Below are 24,957 nucleotides of genomic sequence, written 5' to 3' on the forward strand. Positions count from 1 at the left end.
GGTGAAAGTGTTCTCTGGGGATTCTGGCCCAGGTGACAATACATCGACATTTTCCTTTTCATAATATGTTCTGGTTACTGTTGACTCTCCTCACTTGGGTCATATTTCAGATAACCCAACTCAGAGTTAATCATCTGTCACCCTCCAACTCTAGATACCTTTGAAAGAGATGAAGCCATAACGCCAAATATGTTTTCTTCTTGCACACTTCTCAGAGTCTCACCCTCTTCCTGCCCTTGAGAGATGATCCAGACCCCTGGTTCTTGGCCCACAGCTGGGTGATGGATGGATTAGAGGTGGGGAGACAGGCAAAAGTAACTCTTAGCCTACCCCAGGCATCCATAAGCCAGGTCTTGTGCCTGTCTGCAGGGAGCTCCCCACAGCACTCCAGACCTCAGCCTCACCAGGGAATTCCCCTGCCTAATCAACCTTCCATGCAGGCTTGCCTCAGTGCATACAGCAGAGCCCATGGAGGTGGAACTGTGGGCAGGATGTTCCTGAATGTTTGTGTTAAGAGGTAATTGAAGTGCACTCCGAGAGTCTGTGTCACTATTTCGAGATAACCAGCAATCCAGCTGTCTTTACTCAGCAGGTCAAACTGTATAGAAAATTACTTAATTGGATAGTGCCCAACATACATGCCCCCTTAATTCTTAACTTATATCTTTAAATTTTGACCAGAACCAAATCATGTTCAGATATCAAAATTTACACTTCTCCATCCCCCTTGTATGTACAAGCAGCCAGTGAGATTTAGGAAATTGTTGGGACTTTAGGAAAGCTCAGGTAAGAGGCTTTACTGGGGTCAGGGCCTTTTACCCACCCTTTCTCCTTCTTCCTATCTGAAGCACAGCCTTGCAGATCAGAACTCTATCAGGCACCTCGAGATCACCAACTGCCTCCCAGGAAACAACTGCTAACAATGAATTGACAAGACAGAGGGGTATCCATTTCTGAAGACTCCGGGGAACCACCGTACAAGCCATGGACTACTGACCTCTGACTTCATCATATGTGAGTGGAAATAGTCTGCTTTCCTTTTTAAATTGCTGTAATTTTGAGTTCCTCTGATAGCATCAGACCATAATTTCTAACACACCTGCACACATGCCAAACACAAGGTAAGATGCAGCTAAAAACAAATGTTAGAATGGATAAAGAAAATATGGCACATATGCACCATGGAATACTATGCAGCCATAAAAAAGGATGAGTTCATGTCCTTTGGGGGGACATGGATGAATCTGGAAACCATTATTCTCAGCAAACTAACACAGGAACAGAAAACCAAACACTGCATGTTCTCACTCATAAGTGTGAGTTGAAAAATGAGAACACATGGACACATGGAGGGGAACATCACACACCAGGGCCTGTCAGTGGTTAGGGGGCTAGGGGAGGGATAGCATTAGCAGAGATACCTAATGTAGTTGACAGGTTGATGGGTGCAGCAAACCACCATGGCACGTGTATACCTATGTAACAAACCTGCACGTTCTGCACATGTATCGCAGAACTTAAAGCATAATTTAAAACAAAAAAACAGTTAGATGGGAAATTATTCTGTGTATGGAGGGTTAGATAGAGAAAGGAAGTTGCTCGCCATGAAAGGAGCACATGGAGGCCCAGATAGCAGGCCCACTGGGGAAGGGAATGGCCGGTGGGTTGCTCTTACTTAAGGCAGAGGTCCCTGAAAGCACACTTGGGTGTCCACCTCTCTCTGTAGGCCAGCCTTCAACTGCCCCGGGCAACCTTAGGTCTCATGCTTGGCATTCCATTTTGTACTGTTTGGTTTTTTCATTTGTTTTGCTGCTCACATGTAAACACTAAGGACAAGGGAAAACTTCTTAACCAACTCAGGAAACCCTGAAGCTATAAAAGCGAAGAAAGTCATATTTGAGTATATAAAAACTAAAAATGTTTCCATAGCAAAAGCTATTATAAACAGATTCAATTAAATCTGATGCATTAAATATTTTAATAAACACAGATCAAGGTTAATATCCATGATATATCAAGAGCTCTTGAAAATTGAAAAGGAAATTTAAAATCATATTACAAATTTTGTAGAAATGACCAATGTACATATTTTTAGAACCTCAAAATTACTACTGGTCAGGGACTTGAAAATTCAGTTAATAATGAGACTGGAAAAAATAATGAAGAGCATCAAGTCAAATAAACTGACTCAGTGCAGTGGGTGATTTAAAATGCGGAGAGTACAGAATCTCAGACTAGTTAAACAGCTGGGTGTTTGTCTTAGCAGCAGTAAGGATGAGGAGGCAGATGAACATCTTAATAAGAGACTCCACCTCTGACAGAATCTCTCTGCACTGAATCCATCATCTTCATGTAGGCACCTGTCAGCCTGAACCTAAGAAGCACTAGTCATTATTTCCCCCTCCTATGTCCCTTTTCCCTTCACACTGAGAGGAAGAGATGCCAGGTGTCTGAGGGAGCAAGTCAAAAAGTGAATCTTAACCAGACTCACCCTCCTGGGAAGGGAGTTCACTGACCATTGGCTGTACTTTGCAGGAGGAGGGGTCTCAACATTCGTTTCAAGCATTTTATTCAACTATTGATTCGAACAGCAGGGAAGTTTTGCTTCATAGAGATGTGTTCTTCTCCCTAGAGAAGAACAAGTCTACAGAGCTTCCCAACCTTCCCAATGTCTGGAATACACAGAAAATTAGAACATATGTCTGGCTTAGTGGGGACAAAGTCAAAGCTGCCGTTGCCAGAGGTGATCATCTTGGAGCTCCATCTACCCTGCAGTTGGGGTAATCAGTTCCTCGGAGCAGCCTTTCATGTATCACTTGCTCATGTCCTGTCCTTGCCTCATGAAGAGAATTTCTCTGGGGCCCTGACCTTTAGAAGACATTAGAAATCTCAGAAGAGAAGAGAATGACCAAGACATTTAAAGAGTCAGAAATCAGAGCTTTATTACAACATGAGGTAAAGGAGGAAAAGAAGGCTTCCATCTGGGGTGCTCCATCAAGCACAAAGTTCTTCCGGGGAAGCCCCATGAGTCTTTGTGGTCCCTGTCCACCCATGAGTGGAATGAAAGGAAGGGGAAATAGTTAAGCATCAGGCTGTAGCAGGTTTTTGACCATTCAGTACCAGAGCTCTTCTGCAGCCCAGGTCAGCAGCAGCTCCCAGAGCTGTGGCAGCAGCCAGAGGCCCCGGAAGGTTCACTCTCACAGCAATCGGGGCTCTGGTGCCGGCGCCGGTGGAACAGACGGGGCCTGTGGTGGCTCAGGCAGCAGCCACCAACCCCAGAGCTGCAGCAGCCCCCAGAGCTGGGACCACAGCAGCCCCCAGGGCTGGGACCACAGCAGGAAGAGACTGCAGGGGAACATGGAGCTGGGCACTGTGGTGGGCATTTGGGGGGACACTTAGGTGGACATTTTGGGGTACACTTGGGAGGACATTTGGGAGGGGGCTGGCACTGCTGCTGGTTTTGCTGGCAAGACATGCTGGCAGGAGTTTAGTCAGCTGAAAAGATAATAATGAAACTCTTTAAATATTTCAAACCAAAGGTCATAATTATACCTCCTCTAAAATCAATGCATGTGTAGAGGAATGATATTTAGATAATACAGTCACATCAGTAACCTGAAAGAAACAACTTGAATCTTTCTTCCAGATAAAAGTACATAGATTAAAAAATCAACAGAATGAGCTTCATATTCTTCCTTTCAGAGGGAAGCTGGGATTGCTCTATCTTCACAAGCCTGAATAGAGTATTCACAGCTCCATGAAGTACCTGTTCTCTTAATACAAGCCCCAGCACCCAGATGGGTGTTGTAGACACACCAGGGATCCTCTGGAAAATGTTTAGCCATGAAAACTCCAGGTAAAAGGGCCTGGCCTGAAGCATTTGACAATTTCCATGGTGCAAATCTGCCCAAGATGGCCAACATGAAGTCATTGAAGACAGAGTTGGGAAAGATGGGCACAGTTAGCTATTCCCTTCTATGTGAGCTCCAGCAAGTCCCAGAGCTTCTAGAGATTTGAGGCAAACTGAGTCCTATTCCTGCTCAGTATGGGAGAACACAAGCGCACAACTATCTTTCTCCAGCCTACCTCCATCCTCCCCATCCCTCTACCTTGCTAATACCCTTCTGGTATCCCAGGTTGCCGTTCACCCTGGTCACACGCAAAAGCACAGACACGTCCCTGGGGAGTCAGAGCAGATGAGGTGCTGAAGCTGGATGTGTCTTTTATAGGACCCAGACTTGGCTCTGGGAAGAGCAGGAGGTGGCTCTTGCACAACTAGGCACGTGCTGGGTCATTCCTGACATTCTCCTGTCTCCTAGTCCCCGCACCCAAAGAGGCCTCGGGAGCTTCTAGGACTCCTCTATGGGGCTGTGGTCTAGAGAGGCTTTAGCCAGTCAGAGCCTCCAGCAGGTGGGAGCCCTAAAGAGTTAACTTAGGGAACCCGAGGCACCCATGCCTGGACATGGTTCCGTTCCTTGCATCTTTTTTATGCCTGTCCTCTGAGGTTACATCAGCTCTGAGCCACAGCATTCCCTGACCTTGTGGAAATGTTCCATTATGACTCCCTACACCTTGAGCAGTTTGTCTTCCATGTCCTGCTGTGGATCCAGCCATCCCAGGGGGCTTCTACAGCCTTAGCTCTTTCTAGGCATCCCTCCCTTGCCTAGACTCACAGTCCTTCCTCTCGGCCTCTGAGTTTCTGCTTTTCCTCAGACTCATCATGACAAGCTTTCACTGAATTAAATCTGAGTTGATTCTGTCACCTAGAGCAAGGAGAATGACTGAGAATAAGCAATTCCCTCTAAAATCTAAACGTTTCCTTTAGTCGAAGGAATTGTATTGAATCCATTACTGGAATCAGGAAACTTGCATATGATAACTTGGTAACCTATAGAAGTAGCTAGAACAATTATCAACAATTGCTAGAGTGTCATTATGATACTCACTATGAGTATCAGTTCTCATATGTAATGGCCATTATAAACCAGATATACCTATCTCACTGAGCTGTTTTGAATATTAAATAAGAAGTAAGAAAAAACTTGGTACAACACTATATGCCTGATAGACCCTTAATAAATATGTGTTTCAAAGAAAACTAATGCCATGTGTTGGGTACTTGCCCAGGTCTTATGTGTCATTAATTGCCTGTATAGAGCCCTTACCCTCAGAGGGTTTAATTCAATCAGACACTGAGATTATTTGAAACCTCTCTTGGGAAGTAGACATCATTTCTTGGGGCTCCTATGGAGAAGGAACTCCTTTCCTACCAGGAAGTAGAGGGTCAGCCAGGGGTCTAGTTATTCAGAGTTCTGATTCAGGGTTGCACTAGACAGAGTTACCCAGTCATTTATTCATTTAGTTTAAACAGATACATTGAGGGTGAACCTTGAAAACATTACACTAAGTGAAAGAAGCCAGTCACAAAAGACTGCATATTGTATGATGTTATTTATATGAAATGTGTAGAGTAGGCAAATCTCTGGAAATGAAAGGGGATGAGGCTTTAGCCAGTTACAGCCTCTCCCAGGCTGGACCCCTGAAGAGCTGACTCAGGACATCCGAGGAACAGGAGCCTGGACGAGATTCTGCTCCCCGTATCTCCTTTTATGTTTATGCCTGTCCTCTGAGAAATATCAGTGGCTTCCAGGTGCTTTAGCGGGCTGGAAGAAATTGGGAAGTTACTGCCAATGAATACAGGTTTTCTTTGTGGAGTAATGACAATGTTCTAAAATTGTGGTGGTGATTGTCCGACTCTGTGAATATACTGAAAACCATTGAATTAACACTTTAAACAAGTGAACTATACAATATGTGAATTACATCTCAATAAAGATGTTAAAATTAGAATTGAAAAAAATATTCACACCTCTGATTAAAACAGAAACAGACCGTGCCTTCACATTGCCTAATGCCTACTTAGTGGGGGAGGGGAGGATGTGGAGAAAGTATAGTTTCCCACTGTCAGCTTCTAACTGAGGGATTCTATTCTCCTAGTTATCCAATCCTATTATCAGATCTGATTCCTGCTCTCAGGGAGCTTTTACCTGAAGGATAAAGTAAGCCAACAGTGTGACCAGGGCAGTGAATTCAAAAGGCATTCTTTGAAAGCCTACAACATTCTTGGATCATGTATGTCCAAACATACGGATATAGAGGTGAATAATAAGTAGCCCATGACCTCAAGGACTGTAGAATTTTGGCCCTTTTGAAGATGACTGCAGACAAACATGGGTACCAAAGAAGATGACATTTGGGGACTGAACCTCCTGAGTCACTATTTCCCAATGTGACTAAAAGATGTTAGTTCATTCCACTGTCTTCATGGTGATATCACCCTCAGCTTCCTCATAATCTTTGACAAAGATATTTGTAACAATGTTGTAAGTGAGGAAGTAGGGGAGGCAAGCCTGTGTGTGTGTGTGTGGGTGTGTGCACTGTATGTGTGTATGCTGTATTCATATAAAAGTGCAGGTGAAATGAACATGCAGATACATGAACATCTGTATTGAGTGGTTGAATAAGTGATGGAAGAGCTAATGGGATCTGATCCCCTGGGAAACCAGAATTGGGAGATAAGCAGCTCTTTAACATGTCCCCTTTGTCCCTTTATAACTCAGAAAATGTTGAGAATTGGTTCACAAGTCAGTGAAGAAACGCCTGCCTGCAAGTATTCTTGCTTCTGTCTCCACTGTCTTCACACCATCATATGTGATCCCTCTGAGCCAGGAGACCCTGTGTCAAGTTGCCCATTTTCCCTCAGGGACCAGCCAAACCATTGCCACATGAATGTTGGCAGGATCAATGCATGATTGCAAGACCTCATGAAGGAGCACATAGGTGTCATAAGAAGAATGGCCTGGGGGTGATTTCAGACATTTCATCTGAAGTTCACCTCATCTGAAAAGTCAGTATCCTGCAGGCTGGTCTCTCCATGTAACTCCTTGATTTGTTTCCCTGGGAGCTTAAACTCCATATATTCCAGAAAATTATTCCCCATGAAATGCTGGAAATTTATTTTAGCCACAGTACAAGAAAAAGCCTTAACATGTATCTTGATGTATCTCACCTTATTTAATAGATTCACTAGTCCAAATTTTCCCTTTACTATATCTTTGTAGTCCTTTTGATCTTCTTGTTGATACTGTCTGGCACTGTCTGGTTTGGGCCTGTTTTCACTCCCAAAAGAGTAAGTGTGGAGATAAGGGTTTATTTAACTATAACTTCCAAAAAGTTAAAAGTATATTTATATATGTTAATATATAGCAGACATATATCAAAGATTTGTTTCACTCGTTAATAAGCGAACCAGCATGATGGTAATGCTGGTTCAAAGAATTCGAGATAACAAAGTATATACAGTCAGAGGAAAAAATTCTAAAACAAGATTGCAAATTTAGATACATACTGGTTACAGTTTTAAAAGGCAATGAAACCATGAGGTTGTAAATCTTCTGTAAGTTCAATCTAGCTTTACAGAGTCTGGGCCTTAATCAACACCATATATTGTAAGCAAAATCATCCCACTAATTATTTTTTTAAAAACCTAGAGTCTTATAAATCTTAGGCAAGGTTGTTAGTTACTAGGAAGAAGTGAAAATTTAAAAGACTGATCAGAAATCACTTTTTGGCTTAATTTTAAGTTCTGGACAATTTTATCCCCTAATTTTTAACAAAAGATGATTTCACAGGAAAGTGGGGCTTCAGAACCCAGGTCCAGAATGGCTCTTTGCTGAAGTCACATTTGGTGATAGACATTAGAGGGCCATGAACTCCAGGCAGAGAACTATTGGATAATTCATGTGTCGTGGTCCTGCCAGAACTGGGACTCATTTCAGATCTTGATATTAGCATAACTTTTAAGAGATTTCCTAACACTGTCCTGCATCTGTTTTGCCTCATCTGGAACCTGCCATTTTCCTTAGCTGGTTGCCAGAGTGAGTTTACCACTGGGGGCCATTGAACTGGCTCTCGACAGAACCATGTGGGAGTCTAAAGAGCAACACCAGGAGTATGGAATACAAGAGGAGAAGAGGTCCTTGCGATAGGGAGCAGGACAGCAGAGGGGTGTTCTGGGCAAAGCAAGAATGGCCCGTCTAGTAACTACATACATATTTATATGACCTAAAGAAGATGGGTTTTATACTTATCTTAATTCATCAATTCCATGATACACTCTTCTTACATTTGTTAACAGCCCTTAAATCAGCATATAGCATATGACTGGTGGCATGTAATAGTTGAATTTGCAACATTTTTCTCTTTCCTTATGGTGCATGAAATAAGGGTGCCCCTTACAACTGATACCCTCTTAAAGCTCATGAAATACAGTAGGTAGGAATTGGGTCTGTAGATATGAAATGAAATGATGAGAGACCGAAATTGACATTGATTTAGCATTAGTTCTGTTTTCAGGAATGTCACTTCTAATACTTTTAACTTGGGGTAATATGTTTCTTTACAGGTACTAATTAGATACTAATGTATTTTATAAACTGTCTGCCAGCACACCGTGAATAGGTTTAAAAGGGCAAAATTATTCCCTTCCTTGCTTTAATTTATCTGACTTATTATTCAATTCACTTTCAAACTCAGATACCTTGACAAAACACCGCCAGCAACGCCAATGCCTTTGAAGGGCCCTCCACAGTGCCACTCCAGTGCACACCCCATGTTCACCTCCAGTTCTTCCTGTGTGACTGACCCCTGCATGGGAAGCAGCTCCGGCTACTGTGCAGTGTCAGCAGCCTTGTTTGTGCTGTACTGACTATACCTCTGTGGAACCAAAGGGCAAAGTGCAAAGACCAAGGGCCTCCCCAGCTGAATGCTGTGCTCCCTCTCTCCAGTCCTCCTGGTTTTATGCAATATCTATGCACTTACTTCCCAATCAAAACCAAGACAGAACCCATCGTTTTTCATGACCCAGACAGCACTATTTATAGACTATCATGGGATAAAACTATGTTAATTACATATGATCACTACACACACACACCAACACCCTCACTGCCTATGTCCATTTATATCCAGTATTTCTATCTTCTTAATCACTGGAATTAGAAGAATTTCAGTGTTAGATGAATAGGTCACATTAATTAAGTATTATAATTGTAATCACTGCATATCTATGCCTTGGGATTTCCCAGAGCAAGGAACTATTTTCAAAGATTCTGGCTGAGCAAATTAGGTAATCATTAAGCAGGTCTTACAAGAGTAAATGAGAAAAGGATATGATCAGGTGAATTTAAAAAAAAAACAGAACATCTCTAAAGAGAAAACAATTTGAGGATTTCCTGGACTGTCCTCCATTAGTAAGTTCAAAAATCAGAGTTCATTAATTCACTCTCACATACACTCAGCAAGTATTGTTGACTATGTGGTCAACTCTGGAGATACAACATGATGTGAAGGAAATATAATCTCTCCCCACTGTGACTATGTTTCAATGTAGAGACAGAAGAATGGTTCTCAACTTACAATGGTTCAACTTAGGATTTTTCAACTTTATTATTTCGGTAGAAATTATACTTGGGATTTTGAATTTTGATATTTTCCAAAGCTAGCAATACATCCTATAAATGAAAGTCTGTGTTGATGCCTGGCACGCTGCTGCAGCTCCCAGTCAGCTATGGGGTTGCAAGAGTAAACAGTCAATACTCTATGGTGTACGCTGTTGCCAGATGATCTTGCTCAACTATTGGCTAATGTAAGTGTTCTAAGCCTGTTTAAGGAAGGCTAGGCTAAGCTATGATGTTTGGTAGGTTAGTTATATTAAGTGTGTTTTTGGCTTAGGATATTTTCAACTTGCCATAGGTTTATCTGGACATAAATCCATCATAAGTTGAGTAACATCTGTATAGGCATTCAGGTGGGTGGAACTATCCCACTGCAGGTTTTCAAATGTTGCTAGGAATTCCCATTGAGACCTAACCTTATTTCTCAAGGCCTTTCCTAACTGACTATTCTGGAGGTCCAACAGAGGTGGGTACTAAGATTGCTTAATAGCTCTCCACCACATCAATCAGAAGGGTCTGTAGGCTGGAGAAACTGTAAGCTGGATGTCTTTGAGACATCCCCACCCTGAGGCTGTAAGAGTGAAAAGGACGAGGAAGAACCACATAGGCATCCTCTCCGGATCACTGCACATTTGGAAATGGGCTTCTATTTTGATGTGTGGATGTCAAGAGGGCTTAATTCAATTAGCTTTACCTGTGCATAAGAAGGAACAAAGAATCAGAGCAGGGGATAATATGCTTCCTTCATTTGGACTCAGGGAAACCATGGCATTCCTCTGAAGAAATCCTCTTTTATGTAACAGCTAGCTCCGCCACAGAGACTGAGCACAAAATTATACATTTATCTCATATTTTATCGTAAGAGCATTTAGGAAACAATGTCTTTTTATATGCAAGGACATTTTCTTTCATAGTCACCTAAAAGACAATTATTTAAAGGAATATTTTGAACATATTATAGCAATATTTTCCCTGATACACCATTATATCCTTAATTTATTTATTTCAACAGTGTGTTCATATTTTAGGTTATTTATTTCATCTTATTTTATTTATTAAAACAAAGCATTTACGTATTTTTAAAAGTTAATTTCTTTATGTTGGAGGGTTGATTTTTCTTCTATTCATCCAAAGTTAGGAACCTTAGCAGTGTATTCAGGAAGAAGAAATGGGAATTGGTAAGTAGATGGAAACATAAAATATTTAAAAATAGAAGCAAGGAAACTTGAAAATATTTATTGTGGCAAAGCAGCTTGTTCAGAGCAATCACATCCAAACTTCAAGAGAGCAAATTTTGAGCCCAGCCCCAAGTCACCATGCCAATGGCTGCTTCTGAGACACACCTCAGGCATAGCAATGCTCTGAGGCAAGAGCTCTTGAAGGGATGAAAGGCACTGATGAACGAGATGCATGAGACTGGTGCAGGTCGTCGGTGTTTCGGTTACTCAGGTGATGCTCAAAGTCCTGGTAGCAGCAGCCCCAAAGCAATAGCTGGAGCCCTGATGCCATCATCAGCTGAGGCCACAGCAGCCCCAGAGCTAGGCCCACAGCAGGAAGAGACTTGAACAGGGCACCTTAGGGGGGCCCTTAGGGGGACATTTTGGGGGGCACTTGGTAGTGGGCCCTTTAAGAGGAGGCTGGCACAGCTGCTGGGTTTGCTGGCAGGACATCTTTGTGGGAGTTCAGTCAACCTAAAAGCCAATACAGGTGTTTTATAGACTTGTTAAATCTTAGATCATTGTTTCCTCCTTTGGAATCTACCCTGGGGCTGCTGACATATTGAACAAATCATAACCCCCCCCTCCCCCCCCCACACACAGTCAAGCCAAAGCATCCATCTTGTTCATTTCTCTGTCTCTAAGATATGACACAGTTCTTGTCACATAGATGATGTCCAATAAATGTAGATTTCCCCCTGAAATGGAAGCACCATAAGAGCAGGGATTATCCTCCCCTCTTTTGCATACTTCTATATTCCAATGTCTAGAATAACACCAGGTAATTAGTAGGAGCTCAATAAATAGCTGGTGATATAGGAATAATATATGAATGAATAAATAAATGAGAAAAGAAAGGTAGCCAAGAAGGGAGGGAGGAAGAGATTGGGGAGGGGAAGGAGGGAGGGAATTATATCTGAGGTAGAGGAAAGGATACCAGTTGGCATTTCATGGTAATATTGGGTATTGCCATTTTCTCTGTGTGCCTCTGCCATCTTCTCTAAGCATCTAGAAATGGATCTATGAGATGTGAATAGTGTGGAATAATCCCTCCCCAGCCAGCTGACTCAGTTGCCAGAAGCCAGACATTGGCAAGAATTTGGATTGGCTAATCCCTCTAATTCCCAGGGACTCTTAATTCCCAGGCTGGATCTTCCTAGGCCAACATCTCTACTCCTATTACCCTCTTTTTTCCTGTCTTTCCTTTCCCCCTGTGATTTTCAACAGCTACTTACCCTTTCAGTTGTGCTCTGTCTAGGTTCCAAAAGATCCACTCACCCTGGACAGACCCAGGTGTGGAGCAGGCAGTCCCCAGGGTGTCAGGGCAGATGAGAAGCGGGGTCCTGACACACATTTTATAGGCAGGCACTTGCCTGACTGGGCCTTAGTGAGCCATGGTTCTGGGTGGAGCAGGAAGTGGTTCCTCCCATACTGGGGCATCTGCAGGGTAATTCCTGACATTTCCCTCCCTGTCTCTTCAATCCATCCTTCCCAGGGAGATACTGAGTTACTCTTCTGAAGTTAGAGAACGAAATCTCATCAAAGTATATTATTTCCTAGGCTGGGACTCCATAAAGCAGCATAGGATTCCTGACCCTTGAGACAAGAATCTGGTTTCTCAAGACTCTATGATCCTGTTCCTTCTTGGAAATAAATAAATAAGTTTCCTTTCTTCCTAATTCAGTCTGTGATCCAGCTTCTCACTCTCTTTCTCTTTCTCTTTTCAAAAACATATATTAACTGTAACTTTTTAAAGAGGACTCTTTTTTTACATGTTTTTTCAAAATAAGGGATCCTATTGCATTCATTGAATGTCGGTGTTCTCCGTGTCTATCAAAGGTCTTCTGTAAGAACTGGATACTTACACTCTTTCCCTTCACAAAGTCTTCCCAATTTTAAGAAACTATGTTTTTCTCTTACATTTTACTTAAACATTTGACATTTCAATGACTTTCTGCTAGCAAGAAAGAGTATAAATATCTAAGATTTCTTAAAACATCAGGTACAATTGCTTTTGAACTGTATAGACCTATTTTAACTTTATAAGTCACATTTTTCTGCCAGTAAAATTGTTACAAGTTCACAAAATGAAATAAGTACAGTATTATTTCAGGATATTCTTTTTGTCCATCAGTTCCTCCATGTTAACCTATTAGAGATTTGTATCAGTCTGTGTCCATTCAGGGAAACAGAAACACTCCTTATTTTGACAGAAACAATAAGCATTGGATTAAACAGGTATTAGAGGATTGAAAAGGCAAATATGGAGAATTCTAGCATCATGCGGAACAGCTATTGCCACACTAAGGATAGGGAACAAGGGAAAGGAGATGGACTTCTTGAAACCTAGGAATTTAGAGGAGAGACCTGCAGAGCGAGAACCCAAACTTCTGAGGTGGGACACTGGCTAGTGGGGCCGGTGCTTCTGAGGAAAGGAGAAGAGGATAGTTCTGGAAGTGTGGAGAAAACTGGGAACAGGAACCAACTGCTGCTGCCAGATTAAAAAAAAAAAAAAATCTATAGGGTGACACAGGCCTTTCTTTCTCTCCTGACTTCTGCGTCTCTTGCGCCCCCTAGTGACAAAACCTAATAGAGGACTGCCCGCAAAGTAGAACCACAGTTGCAAAGCCCAGGCCAGCATCACGAAGTAGAGCCCAGAAGGGTAGGTTTGGAGCTGACAGACAAGAGTTTATCAGTCCACAGAGAGCTGTTGGGGTAGATGGAGAAAATAGAGAAGCATGTTTCAAGCAGGGATGTGTGCATGATTCCACACTTTACAACTAAAGTCAGTAAATGCAGAGTAAGTAGATCTATATGACTCCAATTGAGGGTTTGCATTGCTGAAAAATGGAAGGAGGAAGACTGTATTTAAAAGCCAAGTTGTAGTCAGCAGATGAAGTTGAAAATTAGGAGAAAAATTTTTATCTAATTGACTTCCTTCTATCAGTAGTAAGGAGACAGTGCAAGCTTTTGTGCAAGCCTCAAAGTGTTTAGGGTCCAACAGTAGACAGGGAATTTTTTAAAAAAAAGTCCTCTAGCTCTGGCTTTGCCTGCATTTTCATTTGTGACTTGGGATCAGTCACTTCACCTCTATGAGCATCAGTTTCTCCGTCTAAGGTCCATCTGACTTTTAAAATGTAATGGCAATATAACGAAAGCTGTTTTATGTTTTTTTTTAAAGTGCCTATCTGCAGCTCAATCAAGGAGAAGAAGCACGATTATTCTCATATATTTTCTTTTTTAAGAGATATTGTTATGTCACCTAGGCTGGTCTCAAACTCCTGGTCTCAAGCAATCCTCCCACCTCAGCCTCATGAGTAGCTGGGACTACAGGCACATACCACCACGCCTGGCTCTAATAGATTTTAAAATGTCTTTTGATAACAAAAAAGATTCATAAAATTCTAGTGTCAGTCAAAATGAAGAAAAAGAAAAAATAACCTAAACTTGTGAGTTCCAGTTCAAGAAGGCTGACTGAACACATGCTGCAGACTTTTGCTAATTACTGTTTAGAGGAATAAGAATATTCTCTTTGATTACAGGTTTTCAGAGGTCTGCATTGAGAATGGTATTAAAGTTTGTTAAATTTTTTTTCTACATCTATTGAGATGATCTTTTGATCTTTTTGTTTTTTCTTTAATCTGTAAATGCACTGATTATATTGGTAGATTTTCTAATTACAAAACATACCTTCCCTTGCAAACTTTCCTCATTGGATAAGATGAAATAGTTATTGAGAGACCAGTTCTCCTAACTAACATAACTACAAAACTCAGATTAAACCAGAAATTGTGTTTTGGAAGGCAGCAGAGAAGTGCTGAAGCAGTGTGAACCGGAGGAGCTAAGACTCCAGGGAGAGGAGCTGACTTCTGCAACCACTTTTAATCCTGAGAGTATTTGTCAATTCTGGGCAGGTAAAACACTGAGAACCCAGATTTTAAGCATGGAAAGAACATAGCTGGGAGACAAAGAAATCAACTGAGCCTGTAGCAGACACATGGGGGCCCTCAAGTGCACACCTAGTTTTCCCCTAAGGTATTTGACAAGTTCGGGGATATGTAGGACAAAAAGCTAAAACCTAAGTGGGAAGTCTCTAGAACGCTGCAAAGCTTTTCATGGTTGATGAGACTAAGATTAGAGTTCAGGAATATATCCGTTAACTGTGGCCTCAATTATAGTGCACAACGACAACGTAATAAACAAAATGCATACAACAATTATTTATTTAGTTTGTGAGAGTGCAGGTCTTCAGGGTGATGGAGGTCAAATGTGACCTAGGCTGGGCTCAGCTGGGTGGCTCAGCTCTGCTCCACAGGTCTTTCATCCCTCCTTTTGGGGCCTGTAGGCTATCTTGGACATGTTTTCCTTGGAGGCATGGGATACCATCACTGCTCCGTTATTCTATTGACCAAAGAAAGCCAGAAGGCCAAACTCGAGGTCAAGGGATTAGGAAATATATTTTGCTCCTCAGTGAGGGGAACTGCAAAGTCACAATGCATAAGGGCATGAATACTGGCAACAATGCAATCTATCTCTACCATGGGAAACCAAGGGAGGGGAGGCATCACCAAATACTTCAGACAAATTCTAGATTTATTGGAGACTTGAAAGGAGAAGAAAAGCATATATCTTTATTCAGAAAAAATAAAAACAAATATATATTATGTTATCTGAGTGAAAAAATAATTTAAATATTTAAAATTTAGGAAAACATAAATGTGTACCCAGAAAACAATGAAATAAAATGAGATGGCACACAATATGAAAAATTTTACCATAAATAAAGCAAAAATGTATATGAGTGAAAACTGTGAACAAATGAACTTTTATGTGTATGCATAGTTAGTCTAAATGAAGAATGGAAATGAGCAATATAAGTCCTCTGTTAGGATTCTTAAAATATAAAGAGCATACTTCAGGGGAAATTTTGGCAGTCAACATGCATGTACTACCTAGATTATCTCTTGTCCCTTTTTACTGCTCTTGTGCACACTGCCCACCCCAACCCCCACCTTCTGTTGTTTTCTCACCTTCAACAGCCAGCACCTGCAGCTCTTCATCAGTATCTAGGTTGCCCTTGAGTTCTGGAGCCACTTTGCCCATACGTGCAGAGAGCTGGAAGTACTAGGGATGTCCAGGTGGGCAGGTTCTAAATTCCCTTAGTTTTCTCCCATCTGAGAATGTCTCTATATCACCTTCATTGTTGAAAGACAGAAAATTATTTGCTGCATGTAAATATCTGGTTGACAATTGTCATTTTTGTTGTTTTCCTTCAGTACTTTAAAAATGATAAGCTACTTTCTTCTGGCCTCTGTGATTTCTGATAAGAAATCTGCAATGATTTGAATCTTTGCTCCTGTTTTAGTGATGCATCATTTTTTCTGGCTGTTTTCAAGATTACTCCTGTGTCTTTAGTTTTCAACTGATGTTATCAGGGTTTTTTCAGCTTAGCTTGTGATCACTGTTGGTGATTTCATGAGTTTTGGGTTCACTCTGATTCTTGAAACTGTATGTTTATTTCTTTTACTAAACTTGAAAAGTTTCAACTATTATTTCTTCACACATTTTTTTCAGTTCTACACTCATTCTTCTGTCTTTCTGGGATTTCAATGACATAAATGATAGATTTTGTTATTGTCTCACAGATCCCTGATGCTCTGCTAATTTCTTGTTTGTTTTTCTCTCTGTTGTTTAGATTAGATTATTTCTCCTGATCCATTTTCAAGTCTACTGACTCTTTCTTTGTCGTCTCCTTCTGCTATTAAATTTATCCAGTGGCTTTTTGAAAATTTAATCATTGCATTTTTTAGTGTTAACATTTCTATTTGGTTCTTCTTTATATTATTATCTTTGCTGAGACTTTTTATTTTAACATTATTTCAATAGTGTTTATAATTGTTCATTTGAGCATTCATATAATAGCTGCTTTAAAGCCTTTGCCAGATAATTTCAATATTTGTGTTATCTGAGCATTGGTTTCTGTTTATTGTTTCTTCCTATGTGAGTGACATTTTCGTGGTTCTTCTTTTGTAAAGTAATTGTTTGTATGCTGGATATTTTTAACATTCTAACAAGACTCTGGATCTTGTTTAAATTTGATGGAAAATGTTGATGTTTTCATTTTAACAGGCAACCTTCCATGTAAAACTATTCCAATTATCAATTAAGTTTTTGAAGTTTTTGTAGTGCTGTTCATACCTGTCCAGAGTGAGTGCCAACCAGCATCAGCCTGAGATCTGGGAAGTAGAACCTCTATTAATAAGTTATCACGTTTTTGTCTGCTAATGAGGATCAGATCCTTGCACGTGTGTCCTCGCAGCAAACTCTGGAATTCATAAACAATTTTATGGGGTCTCTTTCCTGAGCTTCTGTCTCTCCCTCTGCAATCTCCTCAGTACTTTCAGGTTCAGCGAGGCTCACCTTCATGGTCTTCTTGCCAGAAACTGAGCCTCTAGTAACCCTTCTCTCCACACATTTATAGGACTAGGCCCATGTCTAGGACCAAGAATTGGGAAGACAGCGAGAGAAAGAAAGCAATAGGGGTTGGCCCCACCCTTTTGGGATTACAGCTCCACGAAATGGAGAAGGAGTTCCTCTTCTCACATTTTATACTCCTGCTAGCTCCCTTATCAGCTGTTGTCACTGCCATCCACAATGGAGTTGCCTGAGATATGGGGTATGAAAGAACAAGGAGATTGAAATGGGGGACTTCCACATCTTCTATGGGCTTACCCTTTTGCTCCTCAAGCCAGAACTAGCTGACTTCTTCAAAAACTCTGTATGTGCCCCACAGCGCTCATTTCCAGGTTTCCACCTGCATTAAGTTCAGGCCAGGAGAAACCAAAGGAGGAAAAGTGAAGCTATGCACCTTTTCAGTTCTACTTTTTTAATTCTCATGTCCTTCCCCTATCTGTCTGCTGCTATTTCTAGCTCCCAACTAGCTAGTTCCTGTCAGTCTTCCCAGGTTTTATAGTTGCATTGAGTGGAAGAAAGAGAATTTTACTCCATACGTAGATAAAAGTCTCTGAATTACAATGTGAAGTATTTATTCTAATTCATTGTCTTTCTTTCCTTCTTCAGGTATACAAATTATATGTAAGTTAGATCTCCATTGTCTGTCTTCTATATTCATTACCTTCTGTCTTATCCTTTAGGGGTTTTTGTTGTTGTTATTCTTTTATATTTTCTAACTTGTGTGTCCCTTACTGTACATTTAGTTGTATTTATTATTCCTTGGATATCTCATAAGCAGTTTTGTATTTTGATTCAATTTCTTTTTTCTTGTCTTTTGATTCAATTTCTTTTCATATTCAGTATATTTATAATACTTTTTTTAAAAAAGTATTGGTCAGGGGCAAAAAGTGCTGATGAATTAAGAATTTACTTCATAGAATATCAAAGAATCTTATGTATTCATTTTAAACAATGGTGAATTATTTCTAATACCTCTGATGTTAATGGAGTCTTTTTAAATGCTTGTGACTTTATGTTTTTATTATTTAGGCCTGTGAATTCATATTCTGCTGGGGAGTATTAGAGATTCTGACTGGAAATAATTACGAGGGAAAGGCTCCAGTGTCTGTGTCACGCCCCCAGTGAGGTCAAGACCCCACTTTGTAGTCCAAGCATCAGGAAACCAGCTTATCAGGTGAGGACTTTACCTTGGTACTTCTCCTTCCCCATCCCTGGCAAAAAATATTACCTACCTTTTAGATTGTAGTCTACCACCTCCTAGGGGGTCGGAGAAAGAGAGAAGAGGATGTGAAACTCAAACTAATTTAATTCCCAACCATTTTCCTGAGTTCTTCACAGGAGCAGGGTTTCTCTATGTTTCCCTGGCTTTACTCAAGAGGGGACTTAATCCTCCGTGGTAGCTCCCTGACCACCATACCCTGGGATCTGAAAATGCTGAAAGGAAAACTTGGCAAAAACTCTCATCCTTAAGGATGAGAAATATTTTTAAATAGAGGAGTCCCAATTCCAGAATAGGCAAACAAACAACAACAACAACAACAAATACCCAGAAAACCCACCCTGGCAAGACTAATCTAGGTTTAAAAAAGAGAAATTATCATCAAATATTATAAATTAAAAAGTTATGTATCTTCATAACAATAATAAAGCAGAGAACAAAATATAAAAATTAAAGACTGTCAATAACTATACACTGCCAACGTTGAAAGCTTAGACAAAATGGAAAACATACATTAAAAAGTATAATCTAGTAAAATAAGCTCAAAAAGAGACAAAAAGTATGAATTCTCTTATAACTAGTTGAGAAACTAAAGTACTATTAAGAAACGTAGAAAACAATGGCCAAAATTGTTTTCTAGGCAAACAGCACAAAACTATAAAGGAGTAGATCGTTTCAAATTTATTTAAGGATATTGGGCATAAAAATTCAATCATTTTGAAAAACAGATTAGCACTCCATTATAAATTTAAATTCTTAGCTACTAAATACACCAAGATTCAGCAATTCTGCTCCTAGAAGACATGTACAGAATGCTTAAACATCTGAAAACCACAAAACTGCCAAATCCAGAGATGTCCTTTGGTTTTGCACAGACACACTTATCAGGATGAGTCTCAGAATTCGCTCAGGCTGCAGAGGTGTCCAAAAGGATGAAGAAGAAGAATGAGGGACACCTTTCATAGGAGGAGTCCCCAGGCTGGGCTCAGAAATGAGCCTTGTCTCTGGAAAGAGCAGGAGAAAATCTCTCACAACCAAGGAACACTTAGGGCCATTCCTGACATTCTCCTTCCAAAAGAGCTGTAGGAGCACTCCGGCCTCTCAATGGGGCCCAAGACCTGTGGGCCTTCAACGAGTCACACCCTTTCCCAAATATAAGCCTCAGATGGCCTGAGATCCCAAGAACCTGGTCACTGGGCTGAGGCTCTAAGGCCCGGGTCGCTGCGTGCCAGTCCCTTCTCATGAAATAGGTGGTCACATCTTTCTTACCAGGCTTTGTGAGGTGGGGCTTAGATGAGACAAATAGGAAAGAGAGGATAGAAAACTTTAAGAGAGTTTTTTCAAAAGAATCTACAAGACTGGATGTCCCTTTGTGTATATATGATGGGGAAAAGGGATAGATCAAAGATTATACCAAGATATCAAATGTCTTGACCAGAGAAATGATCATATGGTGGAAAGAGAACAAATATTGGGAGGAGTGTAGATTTGAGGTCCTAGCAAGACCTTCTGATGAATGAAGAGGTTCTGGAGACATTTAGAGATACCACCTTGGAGGTTATTGATTCCCAGTCTAAAGGGACTTGGAGATAAAGTTCTGAAATCATCACCCTGGCATTCATCATTATTTACTCATCCATCTAACATAATTATTTATTTATTTGAACAACCACTTTACGGGGACCCAAGAGGATGAGAACAGGGTTTCTTTACTCAGCAGCTCTCACATTCTGATAGGATCAGAATTGTAGAAATAAACACACATATCTTATAATGTTTTAAAATACTAGTAAGAAATCTTACGGAGTAGGGACAACTTTATGAAATAGTATGCTGTTTCATATGCATTTCAGTACATGGAACAGTGAGAAGGCACACTAAAAAACTTGGACACCAGTGGGTGTAATGAAGTTCTTCTCTATCCCCCAGCCACCAAAAACCAGGGGAATTGGCTTTTTTGTGCTTTTGTACCCACCGCCAATTAAGTATATAAGTGTGTGTATGTGTGTGTGTGTGTTTACATGCATGGATGATGGATGCACACACACACACCACATGTAAATGCCCATACACTTCAGTCCTGCCTCTCACTCCATCATGGTTGCTACAAACATCTCTTCACAGAGAATGAGGAAACTCAGGCTGACAACACCAAAGAAAAATTTGGACTAATCACAATATCTCACATATCTCATTGCAAAGTAGTGATTCAGGAGATGAAATTCAGAGCCACCTGCTTTGGACCTCATGGGCTTTTCTCATGCAAAGAAGTGCTTCAGAGATTCTAGTGGACTGTGAGCTTCTCCAGGTTAGAGGTTGTGTCTGATTCACCTCCAAATCCCGAATTCCAGACTGATGTCCACAGACCTCATCTGGTGTGCTAAATGAATGTCCATTTAACCAAACACTTTGTTCATTTTTTTTTATCTATTTTACATTTGGCCTGAAAGCTTGTGGAGGGTAGGGACCTTGTCTGAAAATAGGTAATAAATAAATTGAGAAGAGAGTACCTCTAAAAGAGACTTTTAGAGGTCATATGTTTCTCCTTATTTGGGAACCTCAGTGAGGGAGGGGCCACTGCCATTTAGTTCACAGCTTTATTCTACTCCTCAAACAATGAATGGTACAATGACTGCCTTCAATAAATGAAAAAATCTGTCTAACCCAACTCTTCCCTGATTTTTCAATGTCAAGCTGTACTCAATCCCTCAGTCAATGTCATCTCCCATTCCTCATTCCCAGGGATAACTGGACTCCAGATTTAGAAGCTCCCCAGCATGACAAGCCCTTCTCAGGCCACTTGTTAGAGTTTAGGGATAAGCTCCTTAAAAGTAGCAACCGTAAGTGACCATCTTTCAACCCCCCCCATAAGGCCTAGATGCTGTTCATTTGTTTTAGCATGCATTATTGAGCATCTTCTACGTACAAAACATATGCTACCTATTTGCATTTCCTAATGTTCAAATCAATGAGTATTAGGGTACTCATTGATCATTTAAAAAAGAACACAGATGCCTAGGAAACATGAGTGATATTTCAAAGGTCACGAGTTACAGCTAGAATTGACACCAGGTTTCCTGACTATAGTTACAGAGACCTGACCTCTATAGCCTGCCTTCCTCTTGCCAAATTAAGAAAGAGTTAATTGTTTTGACTCAATCAGCTCAGTCATCACTATCCTCACAAGTAAAATAAATCAGAATAGCACAGCTGCTCCTCAGAGGACAGCTGAGGGAGAAGCAGAGACCCAGAGTCCACCCTGAAGGACAGGTCCCAGGAAGGATGGCTGGGTGGGGAGGGTTCTTCCTAATTCAAAACTCCAGAACAACCAGCCTAGGAATGGCTGGTACCTAAAGCAGGACCTCAAAGACAAACCCCAAGCATGGGGGAAATCAGAACGGAATGTTTCCACAATGAAAAATAAAAATAAAAAATAAAACATGGCTTTGACCTGAGTTTTCCCAAAGAACAAATAGCATCTTTATCCAGACATTGGCTCCCTGTGCATCCCAAGTTAACTCTTCAGAGCTCCAGCCTAGAAGAGGGTGCAACTGGATAAAGCGTGTCTAGACCCTAGCCCCAGAGAGGGGTCCTGGGAGCTCCCAAGGCCTCCTTGAATTGCAGGGACAAGGAGAGAAGGGAATGTCACAAATCACCGAGCACATGCCTGGTTGGACAAGAGCCACTTCCTGCTCTTACTGGAGCCAAGCCTGGGTCTATAAAAGACACAAACCCAGCTCCAGCACCTCATCTGCTCTGACTCCCTAGGGACATGTCTGTGCTCTTTTGTGTGACCAGGATGAATGAGAACCTGGGAGACCAGAGGGGTTGGAGAAGGACAGAGAGATTGGAGGAAGTAAAGAGTCTTAGGAAAAAGAGTTATGTATTTGATTTCTGCCATACTGAACAGGAATAAAATTCAGAGGGAGAGGAAACTATTGCCTTGTGGCTTAAGATGTCAGTGGCACTTTGCCACTCTGGAAACTGCCCTGGGCCAAAAGGCAAGTGTGCCAACCTCATCTATTTTAGGGGCTTGTTTTTATAATAATATGGTGGCACTTCAGAGAGTTTTGAATGCTGCATGCAAGACTATGAAGACTGAGAAATCCTTGTGTCCTTTTATAAAGGAGAATAAGATGTTGTTTACTACATCTGCATTTTAAATCTGTGTACTTTTAATTAGAGGAAAGATTTATATGTTTCCTCTGGATGCTTATTTATGTTTTCTGAATATCATTTACTATCGCCCTTCATACTCATTCTAGAGCAGGTAAAAAACTGCCCCTTGATTTAACTAATCCATACCATGTCATTATTCTCTTCCAGGTTGATTGAACACCTGCCCAGATGTCCTGCCAGCAGAACAAGCAGCAGTGTCAGCCCCCTGCAAGTGCCCTTCCAAGTGTACTCTGAAATGCCCCCCAAACTGTCCATCCCAGTGCACAGCACTATGCCCAGTCTCTTCCTGCTGCAGCTCTAGCTCTGGGGGCTGCCGTGGCTCCAGCTCTGGGGGCTGCTGCAGCTCAGGAGGTGGTGGCTGCTGCCTGAGCACTACAGGTGCCACAGGTCTCACTGCCACAGACCCCAGAGCTCCAGCTGCTGTGAATGTGAGCCTTCACAGGGCTCCAGCTGCTGCCACAGCTCTGGGAGCTGCTGCTGCCTTGGGTTCTGAGGACCTCTGAAGTACACATGGGACAAAGCATCAAACAATTTGCTTCTCATTCTTCCATTCCCTCATTTTGACATCCTGGGGATGGTAGATCACAAAGCTAACACAGGCATTTCCACACGTAGAACATTCTGCTTATCTTCCATTTTCTTTGCAAAAATAAAGTTCTTGTTTCCTACTTAAAGTGTGCCCCGGTCACTCTCTCAGCCCTGCATAGTCCACAATCATCAGTGAGCCCTTCTTCAGAGAGCCTGAGGCCAAGGCAGAGCTTGACTAAGGGGTGGGTAACTGGGCAGCTTCCCAGGGTGTGTGTGTGTGTGTGTGTGTGTGTGTGTGTGAAACATGAGATATAAGAAAACATCACCAGAAGTGTAGTGACACTGAGGAATATGTACTTAGCTGAGCTTGTTTGGAGGAGTGAGCTTATGTAACAGAAGAAATGGAAAGCAGATAGAAGTGAAAATATGCTATTTGATCGCAGTGTAGGTTCATAAGCAGTCTTCTAATTATAGATATACCTGTCATTGCAAATAGCTTTAGTGTTTGTCACAGATACTGCTTTTTTTTCTTTACAATTGAGATTTGCAGAAACCCTGCATCTAGCAAGTCTGTCAGTGTCATTTTTCTAGGAGCATCTGTTCTTTGTGCCTTTTTGTCACATTTTGGAAATTCTCAAAATATTTCAACTTTTTCATTATTATTATATGTGTCATGGTGATCTATGATCAGTGACCTTTGAAGCAATGACTGTAATTGCTTTGGGGGCACTATGAACTACATTTATATAACACACCAATCTTAATCAGTAAGTGTTGTGTGTGTTCTGACTGCCCCACCTATTGGCCATTCTCCTGTCTGTGTCTCCTGGGGTATTCCTATTCCTTGAGACACAGCAGTATTGAAATTAGGCTGGTTTATAACCCTACGATGGTCTCTAGGCATTCAAGTGAAGTGAAGAGTCACAAATCTCTCATTTTAAATAAAAGCTAGAAATAATTAAGCTGAATGAGAAAGGCATGTGGAAAGCCAAGCTATGCCTTTTGGTCCAGTTAGCCAAGTTGTGATTGCAAACGAAAAGTTCTTGTAGGAAATTAAAAGTGCTACTCCAGTGAACACAAAAGTGTAAGAAAGCAAAACCGCCTTATTGCTGATATTGTAAAAAAAAAAAAATTAGTGGTCTAGATAATAGATCAAACCAGCCACAAGATTTCCTTAAGCCAAAACCTATTCCAGAGCAAAGCTCTAACTCTCTTCAATTTCATGAAGGCTGAGAAATGTGAGGAAGCTGCTGAAGAAAAGTTGGAAGCTAACAGAGGTTGGTTCATGATGTTTAAAGAAAGAAGCCATCTTCAAAACCTGAAGTGCAAGGTGAAGCAGCAAGGGCTGATGCAGAAACTGCAGCAAGTGATTCAGAAGATGTAGCTAAGATAATTGATAAAAGTGAATACACTAAGCAACAGATTTTTAATGTAGGTCAAACAGCCTTATATTGGAAGAAGATGCCATCTGGGACATTGATAGCTAGAGAGGAGAAATCAATGCCTGGCTTCAAAGTTTCTAAGAAAGGCTGATTCTTGTGGTAGGGACTAATGCAGCTATTGACATTAAGTCTAAGTCAATCATCATTTATAATCCCGAAAATCCTAGGGTCCTTAAGAATTATGCTAAATCTACTATGCCTGTGCTCTATAAAGTGGAACAACAAAGCCTGGATGGCAGCACATGTGTTTACAGCATGGTTTACTGAATATTTTAAACCCACTTTTGAGGCCTACTGCTCAGAACAAAGGATACCTTTCAAAATATTACTGCTCATTCACAATGCACCTATTCAGCAAAGAGCTCTGATAGAGATGTACAAGA

At 41.1% G+C, this 24,957-nt stretch overlaps 1 protein-coding gene and 1 long non-coding RNA gene across 3 annotated transcripts; one reads left to right on the forward strand and one right to left on the reverse strand.

Annotated features, from left to right (window-relative positions):
* The first annotated feature begins 857 nt into the window (after positions 1-857).
* Positions 858-22,843, forward strand: LOC129526076 (uncharacterized). Of its 2 annotated transcripts, none has more exons than XR_008670685.2 (3): positions 858-1,014; positions 18,236-18,380; positions 22,752-22,843. It is a non-coding gene; the product is annotated as an uncharacterized lncRNA (long non-coding RNA). The 2 variants fall into 2 exon arrangements; XR_010133609.1 differs by lacking the exon at positions 858-1,014 and adding an exon at positions 13,336-13,394.
* Positions 3,143-3,475, reverse strand: LCE2D (late cornified envelope 2D). The gene has a single exon (XM_019039208.2). It carries the CDS (start codon positions 3,473-3,475, stop codon positions 3,143-3,145), a length of 333 nt encoding a protein of 110 aa, XP_018894753.2.
* Positions 22,844-24,957: the final 2,114 nt, after the last annotated feature.

Source organism: Gorilla gorilla, chromosome 1 (assembly GCF_029281585.2).
Source record: "Gorilla gorilla gorilla isolate KB3781 chromosome 1, NHGRI_mGorGor1-v2.1_pri, whole genome shotgun sequence".
Lineage (NCBI taxonomy): Eukaryota > Metazoa > Chordata > Mammalia > Primates > Hominidae > Gorilla > Gorilla gorilla.